This window comes from Condylura cristata, unplaced genomic scaffold (genome assembly GCF_000260355.1).
Source record: "Condylura cristata isolate star-nosed mole 26May11 unplaced genomic scaffold, ConCri1.0 scaffold00008, whole genome shotgun sequence".
NCBI lineage: Eukaryota > Metazoa > Chordata > Mammalia > Eulipotyphla > Talpidae > Condylura > Condylura cristata.
In genome coordinates this window covers 17,597,843-17,617,293 of record NW_004567109.1, presented here as the reverse complement: position 1 = coordinate 17,617,293, position 19,451 = coordinate 17,597,843, and the positions used below count along the sequence as shown (strand labels likewise).

General features: G+C 54.5%; 2 protein-coding genes across 2 annotated transcripts; both read right to left on the bottom strand.

Annotated features, from left to right (window-relative positions):
* Positions 1-6,895: 6,895 nt before the first annotated feature.
* GJA4 (gap junction protein, alpha 4, 37kDa) lies at positions 6,896-9,548 on the bottom strand. Its single transcript, XM_004678772.2, has 2 exons — positions 9,484-9,548; positions 6,896-8,422 (listed from the first exon to the last, which is right to left on the bottom strand). The coding sequence occupies exon 2, from the start codon at positions 8,403-8,405 to the stop codon at positions 7,404-7,406; it is 1,002 nt and encodes a 333-aa protein (XP_004678829.1). The 5' UTR covers positions 8,406-8,422; positions 9,484-9,548; the 3' UTR covers positions 6,896-7,403.
* A 5,079-nt stretch (positions 9,549-14,627) lies between these two features.
* On the bottom strand, positions 14,628-19,184 carry GJB3 (gap junction protein, beta 3, 31kDa). Its single transcript, XM_012722181.1, has 2 exons — positions 19,113-19,184; positions 14,628-16,252 (listed from the first exon to the last, which is right to left on the bottom strand). Exon 2 carries the CDS (start codon positions 16,216-16,218, stop codon positions 15,406-15,408), a length of 813 nt encoding a protein of 270 aa, XP_012577635.1. The 5' UTR covers positions 16,219-16,252; positions 19,113-19,184; the 3' UTR covers positions 14,628-15,405.
* Positions 19,185-19,451: the final 267 nt, after the last annotated feature.

Below are 19,451 nucleotides of genomic sequence, written 5' to 3'. Positions count from 1 at the left end.
GTCCTCCCATGGCTGAAGCTGGGCTCGTGTACCCATGGTCTGAACCAACTCCTGGACATTTCATCTGGGAAAAGGACCCATTTCATTTGTGGGTCCAGTGCTGGCTTCCTGGGTCTGCCCCTCAGCCCCCCTCATAGGAATCTACCTTCCTTCCTTCCTAGAGTTCCTGCTTCTGACTGTAGAGATTACTGTGGGTCATAGTTGAGTTAGATGGATGAGTTTCCTGGCCAAGGTGTGGCCTAGGCAATCAGGTTCCCCACACCCCTCAGTTTCTCTGTGACACTCAGTTTAGCTTCTTCTCCTCCTGTGGAACAGGGTGCATCGAGGGATTTGTCCTTTTGGAAACAGTATTCTGTACTTAACTGAGACTTCAAAGAGACAGACCCAGGAATAAACATGATCTCCAGGGAAGACCATTTAATTGCATCAAGCTCAGATTTATTAGATGAAGAATAAATCCTATTAATAGAAGCCAGGAGTGAGTAATTCTCTGGGGGAAAGAATGCAGACATAGAGGATGATTCTTGTCAGTGGGAGCAGTGGGCTGAGGTGAACACGATGACATTTTTGTTGGTGCAGATGTCAGATTTGTCACTTTTATTGCTCAAGCTCCCAATGACATAAGCACATGTTTAGTGGCAGCCACATGGACAGGCTGGGGGGTTTCACTGCAAAGCTTTCACATTATTACTATTATTATTATTTTTGCCTTCACATTATTTTTACCAAGCCAGCACAACTCTGCACCAAACATCTCTTTGTGGCTCATGAAGAAGGTGGGACAATTAGATTTTGGGCTTTTATTTTTTTTAAGATTTATTTATTTATGCATACAAGAACTGGAGTATAGGCCAGAGGTGTTAGGGGTGAAAGGATTCACCAGAAACAGAGTGGGGAGCAGAACAGGCAGACTGAAATACACTGCTGAGGGGAGCAGCAGGTCAGGAGAGGTCTGCTGTGCCATGTGGGTCAGCTCCCGGCTGGGGATTGAGTTTAGTGCTGCAGTGGCTGCGGACAGCCTCATAGTTCTGTGCATTAGCCTATGTACCACCAGGGAGGGCCCATGGGTTTTTATTTGAAGTGTCAGCAGCAGCAGAGTACGTGACATGGCTGACACAGGTTGCTGAACACTTAATTCAAATAGGTGATTTGAGCGTATGTGAAATATAAATTGCTAAGAAAGATTTATGAAGAACCAAATAGAAACGACACATAGCTGCTGGAGAGTGTAAGAGAGTTTCAACAAGGACACACAAAAGGCACTAGTCGCTGGCTTGACAGTTTGTTCAGCCCTTCAAAGGGCTGCGCTATGGCACAGCTGTAGGACACATGATCTGCTTTGATTAGTCGGGGCGTTGGACTAGAATTCCCGGCTGAAAACCCCGTTCCTCGGAATTGCGTGGGTCCATTGTCCTGGGGATGTTGCCATGTGTGGTGCCATCCTGACTCTGGGGCCACGGGTGGAACTGGGTCCTCTCTCTGGAGACTTGCAGGCCCAGCTCGTTGTGTCCAGTGTTCCGAACATGTTCAGGGGCATTTTGGACTGGGCACTCAGTGGCTCTATCACTCTTGAAATGACAGAATTGTGCCCAATTACTTCCAACCCTGTTTCTTCTGGCCCCCTTTCTTAGAACCCCTGTCAGTATTTCTTTGTTTTTGTTCTTTTAAAATATTCCTTCAATATGTCAATGTTTGTCCTTTTCTCTGGTTTTCTGGCCCATCATGTAGCTATCTTCCAAGCTTTGTATTGAAGTTTTCAATTCTATCATCTTGTTTTTACTTCCCAAGAACTGGGGTTGGTTTTTGTACTCTGCATGTTTCTCTTAAACCATCATTCTTATTTCTTCCTTTTTTTTTCTTTGTGTGTGTGTAAAAGACTTGGGGTGAAGGTCAGAGGTGTTGGAGGTGAGATGGCTCACAAGAACAGCTGTATCCACTGAAATATATTGCTGAGGGGAGCAGTGGGTGAGACAGGAGCAGTCTGCTGTGCCATGTGGGTCAGCTCCCTTTTTTTTTTGTGGGGGGATCCTCACCCTCTATTGCACCCAATTTGGGGGGCAGGAAAGAAGGTCAGAGATGGCGAATATGGAAGGGGGTTGAACCCAGGCCACTGTGGTGATAGCAGTGAGACCCAACCTCCAGGCTACCAAGGGAGCTCCCGTCATCTCCTTATTTCATGCATGCAGTATTAAAAATAAAATTGTTCTGAAGAAAGTAGTGCCAGTTTGGAAAAAAGTAAAAGCAAAGGTGAATAAATAAAAAAGATTCACTATATGGGCCACATGTAGTACTGTAAACCAATGTTACTGAAGAGGGAAAAAAATACAATAAAAAGAGAAAAAAGAAAAAATCCCACCAACAAAAACAAATGAAAACTAAAAAGTGGAGAAGAAAAAGAGCAAAATGGGAAAAACTAAAATGTTGGCACAGGAACGTTGTCGCTGCTTTGCGGCGGGAGCGCCCTGAGGGACAAGCAGTGGTGGAGCGGTGTGAGGCAGGACTCTGCCGCTCGGGCACGAGCCCTTGCGCCATTTGCTGAAATCACACGGGCTAGTAGAGGCTGATCATGCGACGGTTGGATGAGGACTAGGGTCCGGAGAGCGGGATAGGAATGGAGGACAAAGTTTTACGAGGGACAGGGAAGGGGACACACGGTGACCAGGCGGCAAGGGCCATCTGCATCAGCAAAGTGTGTGTTATCGCAGGCAGAGTTCTCCCCAGACCGCCAAGGAGATAGTCAAGTCATCAGGGCAACCGCGGCCTCAGCACCAGCAGACCTGCCTCGAGATACGTGCTACGCTCTGCAGGTCTTCAAGGAATGTTCTGCTGAGATTTGTAGATAACAGAGTGGTCACCGTTGCCCATGAGTGGCCAGCTCATAGGAATCACACTAAAACAAAAAAGCAGTGACAGTTTTAAGTCTGTTCCATTCTCCATTCATCATCTCTACTTTAAACCACTTCATGCGGTTGCTTTCAGATTTTCGTAGAAGACCTTTCCTCGAATGCCGGCACCCTCCTGCTGTGCCACACCTGAGAGGGCCGCTGAGAACCCAGGTACTCTGCGTGAAGGGGGCCCCCTGGCTGTGTTTCCATTATGTGGCCAGCTGTTTCCTCAGGGACTTGCTAGTGTCCATGCTTTTAGGTTTTTAATTTGGGGTCTGTCTGATTCTACTGAGAAGTTGCTTCCAAACTCTTGCAGAGAGAACATTCTGGCTTCCAGAATTCTTAAGAAAAGTAAGATAAATAAATAGAAGGAAGAACATATTCTATTAGACATGGAAATGTGTTAAAATAAACTATGTTGATGAGAGTGGTAGGGTCAGACAGATCGGCTACCCATAGAGTAGGATTATGGGAAGCTCAGAAACAGACTGTTTTATGTATTAAAATGGAGTATGTGGTCAAGTTGATGTCAGAAATTAGTGTAGGAGGACCGGTCTGTAAGTCTCGTTGGTGTCATTAGTCATGGGGGGATGTTAGCCCTCACCTTTCATCATACTCAAATTAACTGTCCACTCTTTCATTTTATTTGCCTTCCGTTATGGATAAGACAAGTTAAAGAGTTAAATGTAGAAGATGAAAAATGATCTCAGAAAGGGGGAAGAATTTAAGTGTACAATTATTGGAAACAACTGAAATTAAGCAAGCCGAAAATATATGGCGTTTAAAATTGAAATTAAAAAGGACAAAGTAACACACGAGGAAAAAAATTAGAAACAACGATTCCCTATACAGTTGATGTCCTCTCTCCATGACAAACTTATTCAAATTAATCAGAAAACACCAAAACCCGAGGGGGAAAATGGGCCACAAAGATTCACAGCAGAGGCACGAGCCCTGAGGAAGCTGTTGGAAAGCCGAGCCTCGCTGGTCATCGGGGCTCATGGACAGAAAGGCAAGGCCATATATTTTTGGCTTGCTTAATAATTAATAAACAAAGTTTTTAAACAATACTAGTGTGGGTGCCAAAAAGTGTGTTCACCTCAGGCAGTGCTGTTGAACACACAAGTAATTTTTTTCTGGAAAGAAGCCTGCAGTTTACACGAAAACCACTCTGACCACTGAGGACATATTGAACCCCTTTGGTCTCCAGGGCCGTGCTGGGGTGGCAGAGCTGTTCCCTGCCAGGGGTGCTCTTCACCATCTCTTCCCTGGAACATTTTTCCTCCTTCCAGGTTCTGAAGTGTACCCCTCTAGCCAGGTTTCCAGCCTAGTCTGGGCTGGGCCCTCTTCTGGAGTCTTACCTAGCAAGGGGCAGGAGCCAGTCGGGGGAGCAAGGCTGAGGGCCTTGGTGCCCAGTTTGTGAACTTTTACTCGCTTCCTCTGTGTTCTTTGCAGCTTCCCACCCTAACTCTGCAGTGTTTCCCATCCACCTGTTTTTCCCTTGGCAGAGAATAAGCTTCCACCCCATCCCGGGGCGGGGAGGTGGTCACCTCCATGCTCAGAATGGTCAGCTGTGCTGGTTTTAGCTCCACCATCTCTCCCACCCCCGGAGCTAACTGGTGCCTCTGTTTCTTGTCATTTTTTGCTTTTGCCATTTCTGAATAACCCACAATGAGTTACTTTCACAATCAGGAAAAAGTCCCTAACTTTTTAAAGTTTCATACCTCTTGACCCAGTAATTTTACTTCTTGGGAAATCCTTAAGGAAATAGGCAATTTGAAAAATATTTATATATAGCTATCTACATCACAGTACAATTTATGATAGAAGACAATTAGCTGCAAATAATCAAAAGTTTATTATTGGGGCTTATGTGGATAATGATAAAGTCACCAAGTGATATTTCCAAAAATACTTGACATGGGGAAAAGGCTTATGACTTAATATAAAACGAATAAAGCAGAAGACAAAATTATAGGTACACCTTTACTCAGATTTTATTTAAAAATGCACATGGAAGAAACTGGGATGTCTTCTGAATATTTACAGTGGTTACCCCGAATGATAGTGTCGTATTGGCTATAATAATTATTTACTACTATTATAATTTGAAAAAAAATTCTACATATGGAAAGAAGAATGTAGAGAAGTTAATGCAATTCTAGGTTATGTTAATAGAAGTTTCAAGACAAGAGGTTGCTGATCTCATGGAGTCTGATATCTAGGATCTCCAGGGGAGGTTGGCATATGTTGAGAGGAAAATAGACAAACCTCAGGTTGGTTAGTGCTTTCTGGAAGTCAGAATGGAAAGGAGGAATGGAACAGCTGGCTCGGGACCGACCTGGTGGCTATTTTCTTGGGTCTGCTCTGCTTGTTGTTGACAGAATTGTTGAACCTTGTGTGGCCTTTGGGGGCAGAATCAGGGCTGGTAGAAGAACAGCTGTTAAGATGGAGAAAGGAGTCCCAGCAGTCCTGCGATAGATATCTCTTTCTGTAGATGTCAGTGGTGGTGCTGAAGCTGGTGTGGAAAGGAAATGCAGGCTCCTTAGACAAGGCACTAGAGGTCAGTGGTGGAATGGGGTTAGCAGCCCGATGACCAATGAGCCAGCATGTTAGATGGGGAAGAAGTTTTGATATCATCCGCGCAGAGAGCTCTGTTTATGTATAGTCTGTGACGTTCACATGCTCCCATAAATCACAGATAAGATGACCTTGGGTTCTGCAAAGTTTCCAGTGTACTCCACATAACCTCATCTCTTTCTTTCCTATTCAGGAAGGCAATGTGAACTCAAATGACTGGATTTGATCTTACTGTAATAATCTTGAATGTTTTGATGCATGAAAAATAGTAGAGTATGAACTGCAGGGCAAGTGATGTTATTCCCAGCAACATTCCCCACACCTCGTCACCACATGCCTGTTCTCATCCAACCCTTTCATTTCACAGTGGGGAAACTGAGGAAAGGATTATGTCAAGTGAGTGTGAGACAGATTAAATCTCCTGGCTTTCTGTGGCTGAGAGTTGCCTGTTAACAGCTTAGTTTTTCATGGAGTTGAGGGATAGGCTAGAGGAAGAAAAAAGGTGGAGAAAGAAGTGAGATGCGAATCTGTGTGTTCTAATCAGGCTGCATCACTAAGGAGACCCCCCCGTCCAATGTATACTTAGCGTTCTGCTGGGCCTCTCCCCAGCAGTGCTGGGAGGTGAGGTGGTGCCAGTGGGGTTGGCACACCCCAGGAATGCTGAAGTCCTAACTCTCAGTGCCTCCAAATGTGACCTAAGTTTGAAATAGACTTCAGAGGTAATCAGTTGTTAGGGTAGGCCTAATCCAATACGACTGTGTCCTTTTAAAAGACATGAGGAAGAGCCATCCCTGCACACAGGGGAACCTATGAGAAGGTGCAGGCAGGGGTAGTGGAGACGCAGATGCCTCTCTTAAGGACGCTGCATTGCTGGCCGCCCCCCGGCCCCCAGGAAAGGCAGGAGCAGATTCTCCCTCCCAACCCTCAGAGGGAACCTGCCCCATCCACTTTGCACTTGCAGCCCAGAGCAACGGCGAGAACAGACTCCAGGCCTTGAAGCCGCACAGGCTGGCGCACTGTTTCGACCACCTCCTAGGAAGTGAGCTCCAGTCACACTTCCTTGCCCACCGCTATGCCCTTCCACGCCCTTCCCGCCCCAGGCTGGTACTCCCATCCCCACTACACTGTCCTTGCTCCACTCTTGCCCTGGTGTTTGTGAAGTACCAGCCTATGGCCCAACCCCATCCTCGCCAGAGGTCTAGTCCCTGCTCCAAACCCCAGGTGTCCGAGGCATTTCTGAAGGCAGCGTGTTTAAGATTGGGGCTGCTGGGGGCAGCATGGAGGAATCAGTGGGTTTCAAGTGCGGGTGGCAGCTGGGTTACTGAGACCAAAGACAGGTTGTGTGGGGGCCAAAGGGAGGCCCCAGCAGAACCAGGGGCGCCCTCCCCCAGCACGAGCTGAGACAGCATCAGTACACACCTAAGGGTGATTAAGTTCCTGTTTATTTTAGAAGCATAAACAGCGGAACTATGAAAGAGGGAGGAGATCAGACCCCAAGGAGATCGGAGATCAAGGGCCCTTACAGGCCAGGGCCGGCGCAGGCTGTCTGTCTGCCATCAAGGCTGGCCCTGCAGCCTCTACCTGCCTTTCCCTGTGAGGACAGGTTGTGAGGGCGATCAAGGAAGAGGTGGATGGGCCACGAGGTGAGGTGGGGGAAAGTGGCTCCAGGTCTCTCTGAACCAGTAAAAAAGGCAGGCAGACCCACGACACCCTTGGCCAGGAGCACCTCAAGCTGGCTCTGTGCTCGGGGCAAAGCCACCCCATGAAGGGGAACCATAGTGCCCTCTGGTCACCAGGAAGGCACAAGGCTTTCCAAGAACCACTTGGCCCCTTGGCCAGCCAGCACCTGCTTTCGTCAGGCACTGCCTTTGTCAGGCCCAGTCATCCCTGCACAGATTTCTAGAAGGGGCATCCCAGGCAGCTAGACTTCTAGGACCTCTATACATACTGCTTCTTGGAAGCAGAGCTGCTGGGGCGACTGGGGGATTTCTGGTCACCCTGAGGGCGTGAGTCTGGGAAGAGGGGGGGCCTGGAAGAAGCCAGCCTCTCCTCCGTAGTCAGATTGGCCCAGTTCTGCTCACTGGACGAGAGCCCATTGTAGGTGGGGCACGGTGGGGACGAGGGCTCTTCGCCCATGGGGAGGTAGAAGAAGACCTGGTCAGCGTAAGGCTCTGCAGAGGCACCCTGTGCCGGGGGGGGCTCCTGGCTCTGCCGCTCCCTGATCCCCCGGCTCAGGCACCGACCCAGCAGGTGCACCAGCTCCAGCAGGTTGAGCACCAGGGAGATGAGTCCGACCACCAGCATGAAGATGATGAAGATGGTCTTCTCTGTGGGGCGTGAGACATAGCAGTCCACCAGGTTGGGGCAGGGCGGCCGCTTGCACACGAACAGGGGCTCCATGTTCCAGCCGTAGAGATGCCACTGGCCGTACAGGAAGCCCGCCTCTAGCACGCTCTTGCAGAGCACACTGGTGACGTAGGTGCCCATCAGCGCCCCTCGAATCCGCAGGCGGCCATCCTCCGCCACGGAGATCTTGGCCATCTGCCGCTCCACGGCAGCCAGGGCCCGCTCCATGCGGGGGTCCTTGGCTGGCAGAGCCCGAAGTTCCTTCTCCTTCTGCCGCAGCCGCTCCTCCCGCCGAGACAGGTAAATGACATGGCCCAGGTAGACCAGGGTGGGCGTGCTGACAAAGAGGAACTGTAGCACCCAGTAGCGGATGTGGGAGATGGGGAAGGCCAGGTCATAGCAGACGTTGGTGCAGCCTGGCTGGGCCGTGTTGCACTCGAAATCGGACTGCTCGTCACCCCACACGGACTCGCCTGCCAGGCCCAGGATGAGGATGCGGAAGACGAAGAGCACGGTCAGCCAGATCTTGCCCACCACGGTGGAGTGCTCCTGGACCTGGTCCAGCAGCTTCTCAAGGAAGCCCCAGTCCCCCATGACTCCTGGGCCTCCGCCTGCAGGGAGACAGGGGCACTGTCAGCTGCGCCCTTCTCAACATGTGTTAGCAAATGCCTGCGGGAGGGCGGCCATGCCCATCTCACCCACCGGGAAACTGAGGCGCCAAAGGGGAAGGGACTGGCCTCAGGGCTCACACCCAGCAGGGTGGTCGGGACTAGAAGCTGGGCGTTGGCTCCTAAGCTCTGGCAGTGGCAAGATGAGACCCCTGTGGGTCACGCTTGTGCCCTTTGTGCTCCCAGCTGGAGCGTCAGGTGGCAGCAGCCGCGGACTCTGCAGCCAGGGGAGGCTTCTATGCCGGCGGGAGCAGAACCTTAGGAACTCAGCCCAGGTCACACAGCTGGGCCCGGCCTCCCACCTCCCTCTGCCCTGGGTGGGCTGTGCCCAGGCCTTGGGGCTGGGGCCGTGCTATCCTCAGCTCTTCAGGAGCCCAAGGCTCAGGCCTCTGGCCCGCCACATGCTATGTCACACATGGGCCCCATGGCGGTGGAAGGTGGGCGGGGAGGCAGCAGAAGCTGACAGCAGGTGGCTTCCTGCATTATTAGCTCCACCTGTCAGCAATAAGTACCACCTGCAATCCAGTGTAGCTGGGGTCCTGTTCCCTTCCGCCATCCTCCCCACTCCGGCTGCTCAAGCAGTTGCTCCCAAATTCTAGACTCCTAAGCTGGCTGGAGACACAGATCACTAAGCATCCAGGTCACGGAGGTGGGGGTGCTGGGGGGATCTAAAGCCTGAGGATGTGAAGGGAGAGGGGAAGCAAAGCTATTTGGAACCAGGGTCTGGAAGCAGATCTGGGTTCAAATCCTGCCCTCTTACTAACTGGGACCTTGGCTAGATGATGACTTCTTAGTGCCTTAGCCGCTCTGCTGTGAAGTGGAAGCAGTATTCCCAGCTCGCCCTGTAAAGGGTCCGAGAGGCTCAGCAGAGCCTGGCCAGGGGCAGCTGGGGGCAGCGGCTGTGGTCCCCTCCAGCTACCCTCTGCCCCCGGCGGGCGGCCTGTGGCAGTCCGTGTCCTCGCCTAGTCCGCGGCAGAGGGCGCCCCGAGGCTCCCCAAGCTCACCTCTTGCCTGTGGGCCGGTCCAGGCAGCGGTGTGGACTCGCGACCCGACGCGGCAGCCCGGCGCCCGCGGGAGCCCTGCTGGTCTGCGCCTGGCTGCAGGGGCGCCTTAAATAGCGGCAGGGCGGGGTGGGGGCAGGAAACGAGGGAGGGAGGGCAGCCGGGAACTTCGGGAGCTTTCCAGAGAGGGGGCGGGACGGACGCGGGGTGCGGAGGTGGCACCGGGAATGGGGGTGCAGGGACCCTGGGCCCCGACCTTCCCCTCTGCTCGCAGCGGGGCCACTCTCTAGTCTCCGTGTCTTTGGTGGTGAAACCGGAGTTCTCCAAAGACAGATTTCAAGGATGGCGGGCTTTGAAAGGATGACATAGGGCAAGAATTTGCAGATCCCAGAACTGGTCTGAGAGGCTGGGAGAGGCTGGCAGAGGGGGATTAGGGTGTGAAGCCTCAGGGGAGCACCTTCCCTTGACCCTGGCCGCCTATTCCTGGGAGGGAGTGGAAGGGGGTGTGGAAAGTGCAATCAAAGTCACCAAGCACCTGTGTGTGTGTGTGTGTGGGGGGGGAGAAGGGACTCTCATGCCATTAAGAGGTGGTGTTGGGGGTATCATAAGGAAGGAAAGAGGTGGTCCAAACCCCCCACCTTTCATTCAGACATCACCCCGTGTGTGTGTGTGGGTGGGGGTGTGGGGGGGGGTTGGGGGGTGGGCTGGGGGCTAGGGACTCCACCATAACCCAGCTGCGTGTCTCTGGCTCTCACTGACTGGTGCAGGAAGCAGGACTAGAACATATTGACCCTTGGGTTATAGCAAAACTATAAATGTGGACTTTCACCCGATTAGTCCAGGGAGGTTTATAGGGGACTTGGTCAGCAGTGTTTCCTGGAGGAGACTCATTAGCCAGGTGGAGGGGGAAGAACATTCTAGGAATAGCACAGGCAAGGCCGGAGACCAGGGACAGTAAGGTGTGGGGGCCCTGACCAGAGCGCAGGCTGCTGACAGCCCAGGCTGCAGGCAGGAGCAGCAGAGCTGAAGGGGAGGCCGCTGTGCCCTCAGGCTAGCAGCCTAAGCCCTGCACCTCAGTTTCTTCCTCTAGAGTGGGGATAGTGATAGCTTCTACTATGCAGGGTCATGGGAGATGCAATCAAAGCCCAGAAGGTTTTCAGGTGATTGGTGGCGAAAGCTGTGGCAAGAAAGGCATGTGGGTTTCTGTTAGGAGCAGAAAGGACTGAGGGGGAGGCCGCTGAAGAAGGGGTGGAAGGTGGGGCCAGGGGCTGTTGGCAGAAAGCTCCCTGTTTGTCCACAACAGGAGTCAGTCCTCGGACCCGCAGGATCCTCAAGGGTCCTGCCGTCCTGGCCGGAGACTTCTGGGCAGCCAGTGTGGGTGGGCTCAGCTGGGAGCTCAGGATTTTAGGATAAGGCTGAGCTGGCTTCCCTGCCCAGGCCTGTCCCTCAGGGCCAGGCTGAGCTGGGCCTCCTGATGTCCATAGCTGACAACTGCGCCACTTTAGTTCTGACCCTCAAGGGCATGGGAACAGACGTCCCTGGGGGCCAGTGCTCACCACGCCCCCCCTGCAGCCTTCTCTCCCAGCCTTCTGTTGCGGCTGGTCTAGTCCTCCTAAAGCCTTTCTGATCCCAAAAGACCCAGCGGAGAGAGGGTGGGCAGGGGTGGACATGTCAGGGCTACCCTCAGCCTCCTCTGACCCCTCCCTCCTGGGTCTGGAGGTGCCTCTGCCAGGGAGAAGAGGCTCTGGAATCAGCTGATCTGGCCGTGCTGCCTGGGAACACCCCTAGACCCTTCCTCTCCACTCCCCTGACCTAGCCAGTGGCCTAGAGATCGCCCGGAGTCAGCCTCCCACCTTTCCCAGAAACCTGACCACCGCTGTGCCCTGCTTAAGAGCCTTCCAGGCCTCTCCACTTCCCCGGCCTCACCCCCTCTGTTCACTCTGCTGTCCAGCTAGGATCTGCTGTCCAGCTGCAGCCGCTGTTCTCTACATTGCTGCTTTTGTTCATGCTGCTCCTGGGCTCCTCACGTGCTGACCCACAGTATTCAGGACCTCACGCCATGCCTCCCTCTGGAAGTTCCCTTGCTGGCCTCTGCTGGTTAGGGGTGCCTTGTGTTCTCAGGGGCAAGGGCCGTCCCTGGCTGCATTGTTTTTGTTTTAAATTTCATTTTTGTTGATAGTAAAAAAGACGCAATGTCAAGCTACCATCTTATTCACTTTAAGTAGACAGTCCAGAGCGTTAAGTACATTTACATGGTTGTATCACCGACCTAGAACGTTTTCATTTTGCAAAATGGAAACTGTATGCTAAAACAGTGCCCCACTCCTGAGCTTTCTTTGGTGCACCGTTTAAACTGGGGTTTGTTGATGTCCCCAGCAAGACCAGGGTCAGCAATCATTGCTGAGCACCCCCTGGTGCTGTGCTGCTGTCCTAGACCCCGGGACTCAGCCAGGGAACAACAAATGGCCTGTCCTCATGGGTCATACATCTTGCCGGGGGGGAGGGGGTGGAGGGGAGACAGACACAAGGGCAGCTAGGATCTGTCAGATGATAATAAATGCCACGTGGAAAGCAAGGTAGGAAGGGAGAGCTCAGCGTGCAGGGCTGGCAAGTTTCCATTTTGCAGAGGAGAGAAATTCTCGGTTGTTGGCTCTCTAGGGCAAAGAGCATTGCAGGCGAGGGAACCACATACAAAGGGCCCAGGAGGAGCGTGCCTGCTGCTTCCTGTTTGGAGCAAGGAGAAGGAACAGATGAGGTGTGGCTGGGGGCTGATCCCAGGCTCCTGAAAGTCTCTCCAAGATGCCTTTGTGTTTGGGGCAGAGGCATGACGTGATTTGACTTAGGTTTGGATAGGGTCACCTTGCTGCTGGGCTGAGAGCAGACCATGGGGCTGGGCGGTGGACACAGATCACCCCCACACGCCCTCAGCCCAGGACTCAATGCCCAGCTCTGTGGTCCGCTGGCCAGTGTGCTCCTGCTCTTAGCTCTTGCAGCTCTGCGTTGGCTGTCCAGGTGGGCCCTGGGCAGTGACAGAGCCGTTTATCAGACACAGCACTCCCTGCAGCAGGTCTTCTCATAAGGGCACTGATGCATTCATAAGGGCTGTACCTCCACCTCCTATTACCATCACATTGGAGGTTGGGATTCCAATAGTGAATTTGGCTGGGGAAACTCATTCAAGCCATTGCATAGGCTTGAACCAGAGTGGTGAATACAAACTCTCCTATTGACCCTGAGCTGCAAGGTGGCCGGTTTACCGTGCAGCAGTGAACGAACTTGAAGGCTGTTCATAGCACCTGAAAGCTGCCATATGCAGGGCTGATTAAAGCTTGCAGTGAGCGCTCACACAGTACGGAGGGAGGAAAGGCAAGTGTCCTGAGAATAGAAGGCCAAGGGACTTGAGAGTCCCCTGTGGTCACAGTGCTGTGTGCTGGGGACTGTGGGTGGTGAATAGAAGGCCATGACAGACCCGTCTGGGAAAGGGTTTCAGACCAAAGGTGGGCAAGGGCTACAATCCCCTCATCCCAGCCTGGAGGAGCACGGCCTGCGTGGAAACACACTGCTTGCCCTCTGGTGATGTCCTCTGGCTGCTCTGATCTCCCAGTAGCCCTCCGGGAGCCCTCCTGGCAGCTGGAACCACCCTGGAAGAGACTGGAATGCATGACTGCAAGTAGGTGGAGATGAACCTCCCTGAGGGCTGTGCCCTCCCTGAGGGCTGGGGCAGATGTCTGGTTGGCTGGGCAGCAGGCACTCTCCTAGGCACAGTGCTTGCAGATGTGCTCAATGTTCTGGATTAGTATGAACACGACTCCTGCATCTCCTTTCCCGATGCAGCGCTCCTGGGAGTGCTGGCTAAGTGTGGACCCGTCGCCCTTCACACCCACTCTCCACGTGGCCAGTGTCCTGAGGGCCTGTCTGGACCTGAGTCTCTTAACAGGGGCCCTCTGGCTTCGGGTTGGGTCAGCTGGAGATGCTGGCAGGTGAGCAGGAGCCAGGCAGTGAAGTGGAGGTGTTGCTCTGATGGCTGTGGACGGATGCATCCTCAGGCTCCCGGTAGCCCCAGGGCAGTGTGGCAACTCTGTGGGCTTCCCTAACCATGTCCAAGCCTTCTTAAAGCAGCCCCTCTGGGAAACTCTAAAGTTACTCGTTTGAAATTGCCATCTGTTTCCTGCCTGAGACAGGCCTTTCTACAGTTCCCGCGGTACGATGGAGACCAAGGCTGTGGTTCCGAAGCCTGCCCAAGTGTAGTGGAGCTGTGGTCATGAAGTGGTTAAACTATGATTCAGACCTGGGCCCTGGGTGTTGGTCCAGCCCGGATCCTGTGAGCTAGACTGGTTGTGGGTGAGCAGCCTCTGTGGGGGCTTCTGGAGGGCAGAGGTGAGCCACAGCGACCCGCCCCTCCCTGTGGCATTGGCTCTTGGCTCACTGCCTCCTGGATTCCTGGCTCCCAGCTTTGATATCCATAAATGTTCCCCTGGGTCAGTAGAGCCTTGCCCGGGCCAGCTGCCCACCACATTTGCTTCCCATTCCAGTCTGGCTGTGAGTGAATGAGGCTGTGAGTCGCCCCACACTTAGTGTAGGACATGAGTGTGTTGTGTTCTGTCTCCCCCAGAGTCTGAGCTCTGTGGGCTCAGGTCCTGCTCTCAATACAGTCCTGGCATCCCACTAGGGGCAGGGTGCAGGAAATCGCTCGGGGGAAGTGCCAGCGACTGGGTAACACTTGGGCGAGGCAGGGATTGCATGCCTGTAGAGGTGACAAGCACACAGACGCAGGAAGAGTGTGAACAATGTTTTGTGCACACAGGGTGTGGATGTCAGTTGTGGATGGCACTGATTGGCTTACAAAAGTGGTGCGGTTTGTCTTTGATGAAAACAGTGATTGTGCCTGGGTGCTTGCGAGGGGCAGGGTCTGGCTGGAAGCCCTGTTGCAGAGGGACACAACGCCCTCTTGTGACCACATCTGCGACTAACATGTAGGAGCCACCCCTGCCTCTACCTCCCCGCTCCGGGAGTATCTTCAGCTCCAGCCCTACTCGAGCCATGAAGGGCTCTCCCCTCTGAGGGCTGCCTTCACTGCCCTGCCCTCTGGTCTCGTGGGTGGGAGTGTGGGAGAAGGGACGATACAGTCAACTTGTATAAAACACAGCCTTTATTGACTTTAAGGAAAATGCTTGGGAATGTTCCTACCAGCACATCCACCAAAGTCCCTGGGACCAGGTCTGAGAGGCTGGCACCAGACTGAGCACATCAGCGGAGAGGAGGATGGGAGCAAAGCTGCCTGAGGTTAGGGCGGGGTGGTGTGTGGGGAGACAAGGGGTGTGGGAGGGGAGCTTCCCTGAAGGACCCGAGGACCCCTGGGTGTCATGAACAGGGCTTGGTGTCACCAGAGTCACCTTTTCCTCTCCATGGACACACACAGGCAGCCCTCCAGGCCTCCCACTGCTGGGAAAGCCCTTCCTCTCCACGCAGGAATCTGGGTGCTTCTCTCGAGGGAGTGAAGATTCTGTTTGGTCAGCTGCGTCCAACCCAGGCCAAGTGTCTCTTCCGGCAGTGTTCAGGCCTCAGCGCCTGCTGCTCTTTCTGCTTGGAAACACTTCTCATCTCTCTTAACATCATTTCTTCGGGAAGCCTTGCCTGATCACATCTCCCGGGTTAGGGAGCAGTCCCCTGTCAGCTCCCCAAGGCCCAAGGATGCAGCAGCTAATTTGCTGGTCTCACCGTCTGCCTCCTGGGGGCTGGGGGGCTGGCAGAGGGCCTGTGGTGTGACTATCTTCTGCTGGACAGCACCGTGCAAAGCACTCAGAAATCATCTGCCCCAAGCGAAATGGGGAAGCTCAGTGAATTCAAGGTGGGGACACCCAGCACCGCAGGAAACCTCCCCGCCTGTCCCCACGGGCAGCTCCGGTGTCTCTCCCTAGCCTGTGGTCAGATGGGGGTCAGGGTGGGTGCCGAGGCGTTCAGCTTGCCGTCAGGGGGGACGGGCCCCACCTCCCCAGTCTCCAAGAGCTTGTGGTGGCAGCGGCACGTGGAGGCCCGGCTGTTGGAGGAGTAGGCGCCGCGGTGGCTCGGGGACTTGTTCTTGCGCAGGACCCGCAGGGTCCGGTGGAGGATGAGGTAGCAGATCTCACAGATGGTGAGCACGATGCAGACAGCCGAGGCGCCCACCATGAAGTAGGTGAAGATCTTCTTCTCGGTGGGCCGGGCGATGTAGCAGTCTACGGTGTTGGGGCAGGGCGCCACGCTGACGCACTGCACCAGCCGGGGTATGTCAAAGCCATGCCAGAGGGTGTGCAGCAGGTACAGGAAGAGGAATTCAATGATGAGCTTGAAGATGAGGCTGAGCAGGTAGGTCCACCACAGGCCCCCGTGCTTCTTGCCCGCATTGCTGTACAGCTTGGCACACTGGTCTCCGTGCTTCTCACGGTGCCGCCGCTCGCGCTCCTCCCGGTAGGCCACGTGCAGGATGACCAGCAGCGACGGGCACGTGACGAAGATGAGCTGCAGCGCCCAGAGGCGGATGTTGGAAATGGGGAAGAAGTTGTCATAGCAGACGTTTTCGCAGCCCGGCTGCCTGATGTTGCAGTCAAAGTCCTTCTGCTCGTCCCCCCACACGCGCTCAGCGGCCACCACGTACACCAGCACGCGGAAGACGAACACCACCGACAGCCAGATGCGCCCGAAGGCCGTGGAGTACTTGTTGACCCCGCTCAGGAGGGCCTGCAGCGTCTTCCAGTCCATGGTGCCGGGCGGGGGTTCTGGGGCGTGTGCCCACCTGTGAAATGACAGGGAAAGCCACGTTAATGAAAAGGGGACTGGACTGAGCATTGGCACGAGGCCCCAGGCTCCTCTCTGAGTTCTTTTGTGGGGGGCCTTGGTTGAGAGACCATCACAAGCTGCAGCAGGACATGGGCACAGAGAGGTTACGTAACCACCGCAAAGTCAATCAGCCAGTGCTGGCCGGAAGGGAAGTGGCCTTTGCCGAGAATACTTGCCTATCTACTGAGCATTCGGCGTGAGTCTGGCACAGAGCTGAACGTTCGATGCGCAGGATCTCACTGAATTCTTACGTTCTTACCCTGTGAGGGGGATACTATCACGGCCATTTACAGATGAAGGAACTGATGATAGAACGAGACAATGGCTGGAAAATACTTGGTGTGCAGGATACGAAATCTCGAGAGGTCCAGTCTCTCATGGAAAACTGATGCTGGTCCAGGACAACAGCTCAGAGTTCTATTTGGGGGCTCAACTTCAATGGTAAGGGAAACAAAAGCAAAAATATACAAACGGTGCTACATCAGACTAGAGCTTGTGTGTATCAAAAGCCAGATGGGTCCATCTGGCAATGGAGTGGCATGGGAATTTTGCTGTTGAGCGCGGGGAGCACACACACATCCAGGTGTGAAGCTGTACTCCTGAAATGATACAGTTTTGAGGGAAAAAGGGAAATCTGACTGAGCAAGGACTGGCTGAACTGGAGCCAGGCTGCACTTCCTCTCCCCTCCTCTGGCAGCTGCCTCCCAGACCAAGTTCTTACAACTTCCCTCAATGAGGTGGGGTTGTGGACCCATCCTACAGAGGGGAAACTGGGGCTCACAGAGAAATGACCTCCCCAAGATTTCACAGCTAGTGGGTGGCAAAGTTGGGGCACCAGTTCAGTCTGGGGTGGAAGGAATGGGTAATGATTTGGCTTTTGGGAGGTCACCAGATGCAGGGAGAATCTAGAGAATTCCCTCTTGCCCCCATGCCAGGCCTGGGGGTATCCCAGCCACCCATGGGTATTAGGGCTCAGTGGGATAAGCCGTGCTTTGTTCAGGCCCCCAGATCCCACATCTCCCTCCCTGTCCTGGAGTGACTCAGAGGGTGTGGAGGGTGGGTCTGCCAGAGTACGCCTAGTCTGCAGCGGCTGTGGGTGTAAGAGCATGCGTCTCTCCACGTGCGTGTGCAGGCCTGCGCGAGCCGTGTGAGAGCCCTACGGCTGGGGCTGTGACGCTCAAGGCGCACCGTGCCTGCAAGCTCACAGCACTGCCACGTCTCAGCCCTCACTACCGCCTTCCTGGCCAGGCCACCTCACTCCTGCCCATGTTACTGCCACGACCTCTGCAGTAGCCTTTCAGAGTCCGATCCTGCACCCCAGGAGTTTATGAAGTGATGAATGCTAACTCCCTTGAAGACTCTCTTAGCTTGTTATTACGCTTAAATTAAGCCCCAGACCCTACACGCTCACCCTCCTCTCCTGCATTCTCACCTGCCTCTCTGCTCCCCACCCTGGGGGCCTCAGGGGCTTTGTAAATTTTGCTGCTGCCTGGGATACTTTTCTTCCAGAAACTTGCATGACTGGATCCTTCTCATCCTGGAGGCCTGGAGGCCTCGTTCAAACATCTTCTTAGGGGTCTCCCCAGATAACCTTGAACCTGGGAGCCCTCACAGCCACTTTGCTCCCTTCTCTTTATTTCTGTCCTCACATTTAATCACCATTTAAAATTACAGTATTTGTCATTTTTTTTTAAAAATCCTCTTACTCCTGACTAGAACAGCTCTGTCTTGCTTGCTGTTTTATTGTAGCACCCCGGGCTTGGCACAACCTAGGTGCTCAGTGAATGCTGAGTGAACGCGTGAGTGGGGCTGCAAGGAGAAGAAGGCTGCAAGGAGCGGGCAGGAGCCCCAAGGAGCAGAGTGGACAGGACCTCTGTGGAAAGGCTTCCCTGCTCTGGCCGGAGAGAAAAGGCAGCTCCTTCTCAGCATCTCATGCTGCCTGGATGTTTCTTCTCTGGAACTCCAATACAGTACGGGTGATTGGGGACGAGTCTCATCCTGGGGTCCCTCCACTTTCCCCCCATGCCATTCTTCTTAAGACTTGGCCTCTGGGGATGAGCATGGAACCACATTGGGATTCAAGCCTCTTACTAGTTGGATGGCTCCCCGGAATTCCCTAATCTTGATTCCTTGCCTTTCTGTGCAAGGGAAATAAAACATTCCCTGGCGGGCCACTCACCTGGTGAAGGTTCAGGAGGATGAAGAGCAGTAGTCCACTAGCCTCAGAGAAGAAGGAGCCTGCCCTGTGCGGCCACCTGGTGTCCGGCCATGGCCAGCATGCACTGGGGTGCAGCCCCCTTCTGGGTTACCACTTCCACCTTCCAGTCCTGTCCGCCCAGTCCACTGGACACACCCCTCCAAACGAGACTCACAGGGAAAGAATTTCCCTCCTAGCGGGGGCTGAAACTGGTGGAGCCTGTCTGCTTCCTTCAGCAGTCCCCCCAAACAAGCCAGCCCCCAGTCCTCCGCTTTTTCCCAGCCTGGGGACCAGACAGAGCCATGCCCAGCAACTCACCCCCCACCCTCTGCCCCTAGGAGAGAAGTACCCTTCCTCACCCCCTCTCCCTCCGCTTTCCCTCATTCCAGGCAGCTGGGGAGCTTTCAGACGAGGGAGGGAACCCCACGGAAACCTCAGCAGAGGAAGCCCCCACTCCTCAGCCCCGGCCCGGCCCCGAGGCGCGCGAGAGGGCAAGGGGCAGCAGCCACCGCCTCCTTTCGCTTCGCCTCCACAGTGGGCCGGCGAGGCGGGTTCCCGAAGCCCCAGCTCCGCCGGCGGGTCCCCGCGAGCGCTCAGCGCCCCGGGGGGCCACACTTACCCGCTGCGGCGCGGCCAGCGCGGGGCCCGGACCCTGCGTCCTCCGGGTCAGCAGCACAGGCGCGAGTGGCCGGAGCCGGCTCCGCATTCGGGCGAAGTGCGCGGCGCGGGCACACCCCGGGACGGCGTGTAGGAGGGAGGGTCAGGGGAGGAGCCCCGGAGACGCCTCGCGGAGGGTTCTAGACCCGCCGGGGCCACGCGTTCCCGCGGGGAGTGCGAGCGCCTCGCGCTCCTCTGAGCCTCGGTTTCTTCTTGTGGGACACGGGGCCAGCGTTGGGCAGACTCCAGTGAGATTAGGGGCACTAGACGCTCTAAACTGTGAAGTGCTGTGCCGGGGGGG

What these genes read in the sequence shown, in the direction of transcription:
- GJA4 (XM_004678772.2), bottom strand. Translation starts at nt 8,405, where the DNA reads ATGGGGGACTGGGGCTTCCTTGAGAAGCTGCTGGACCAGGTCCAGGAG.
- GJB3 (XM_012722181.1), bottom strand. Translation starts at nt 16,218, where the DNA reads ATGGACTGGAAGACGCTGCAGGCCCTCCTGAGCGGGGTCAACAAGTAC.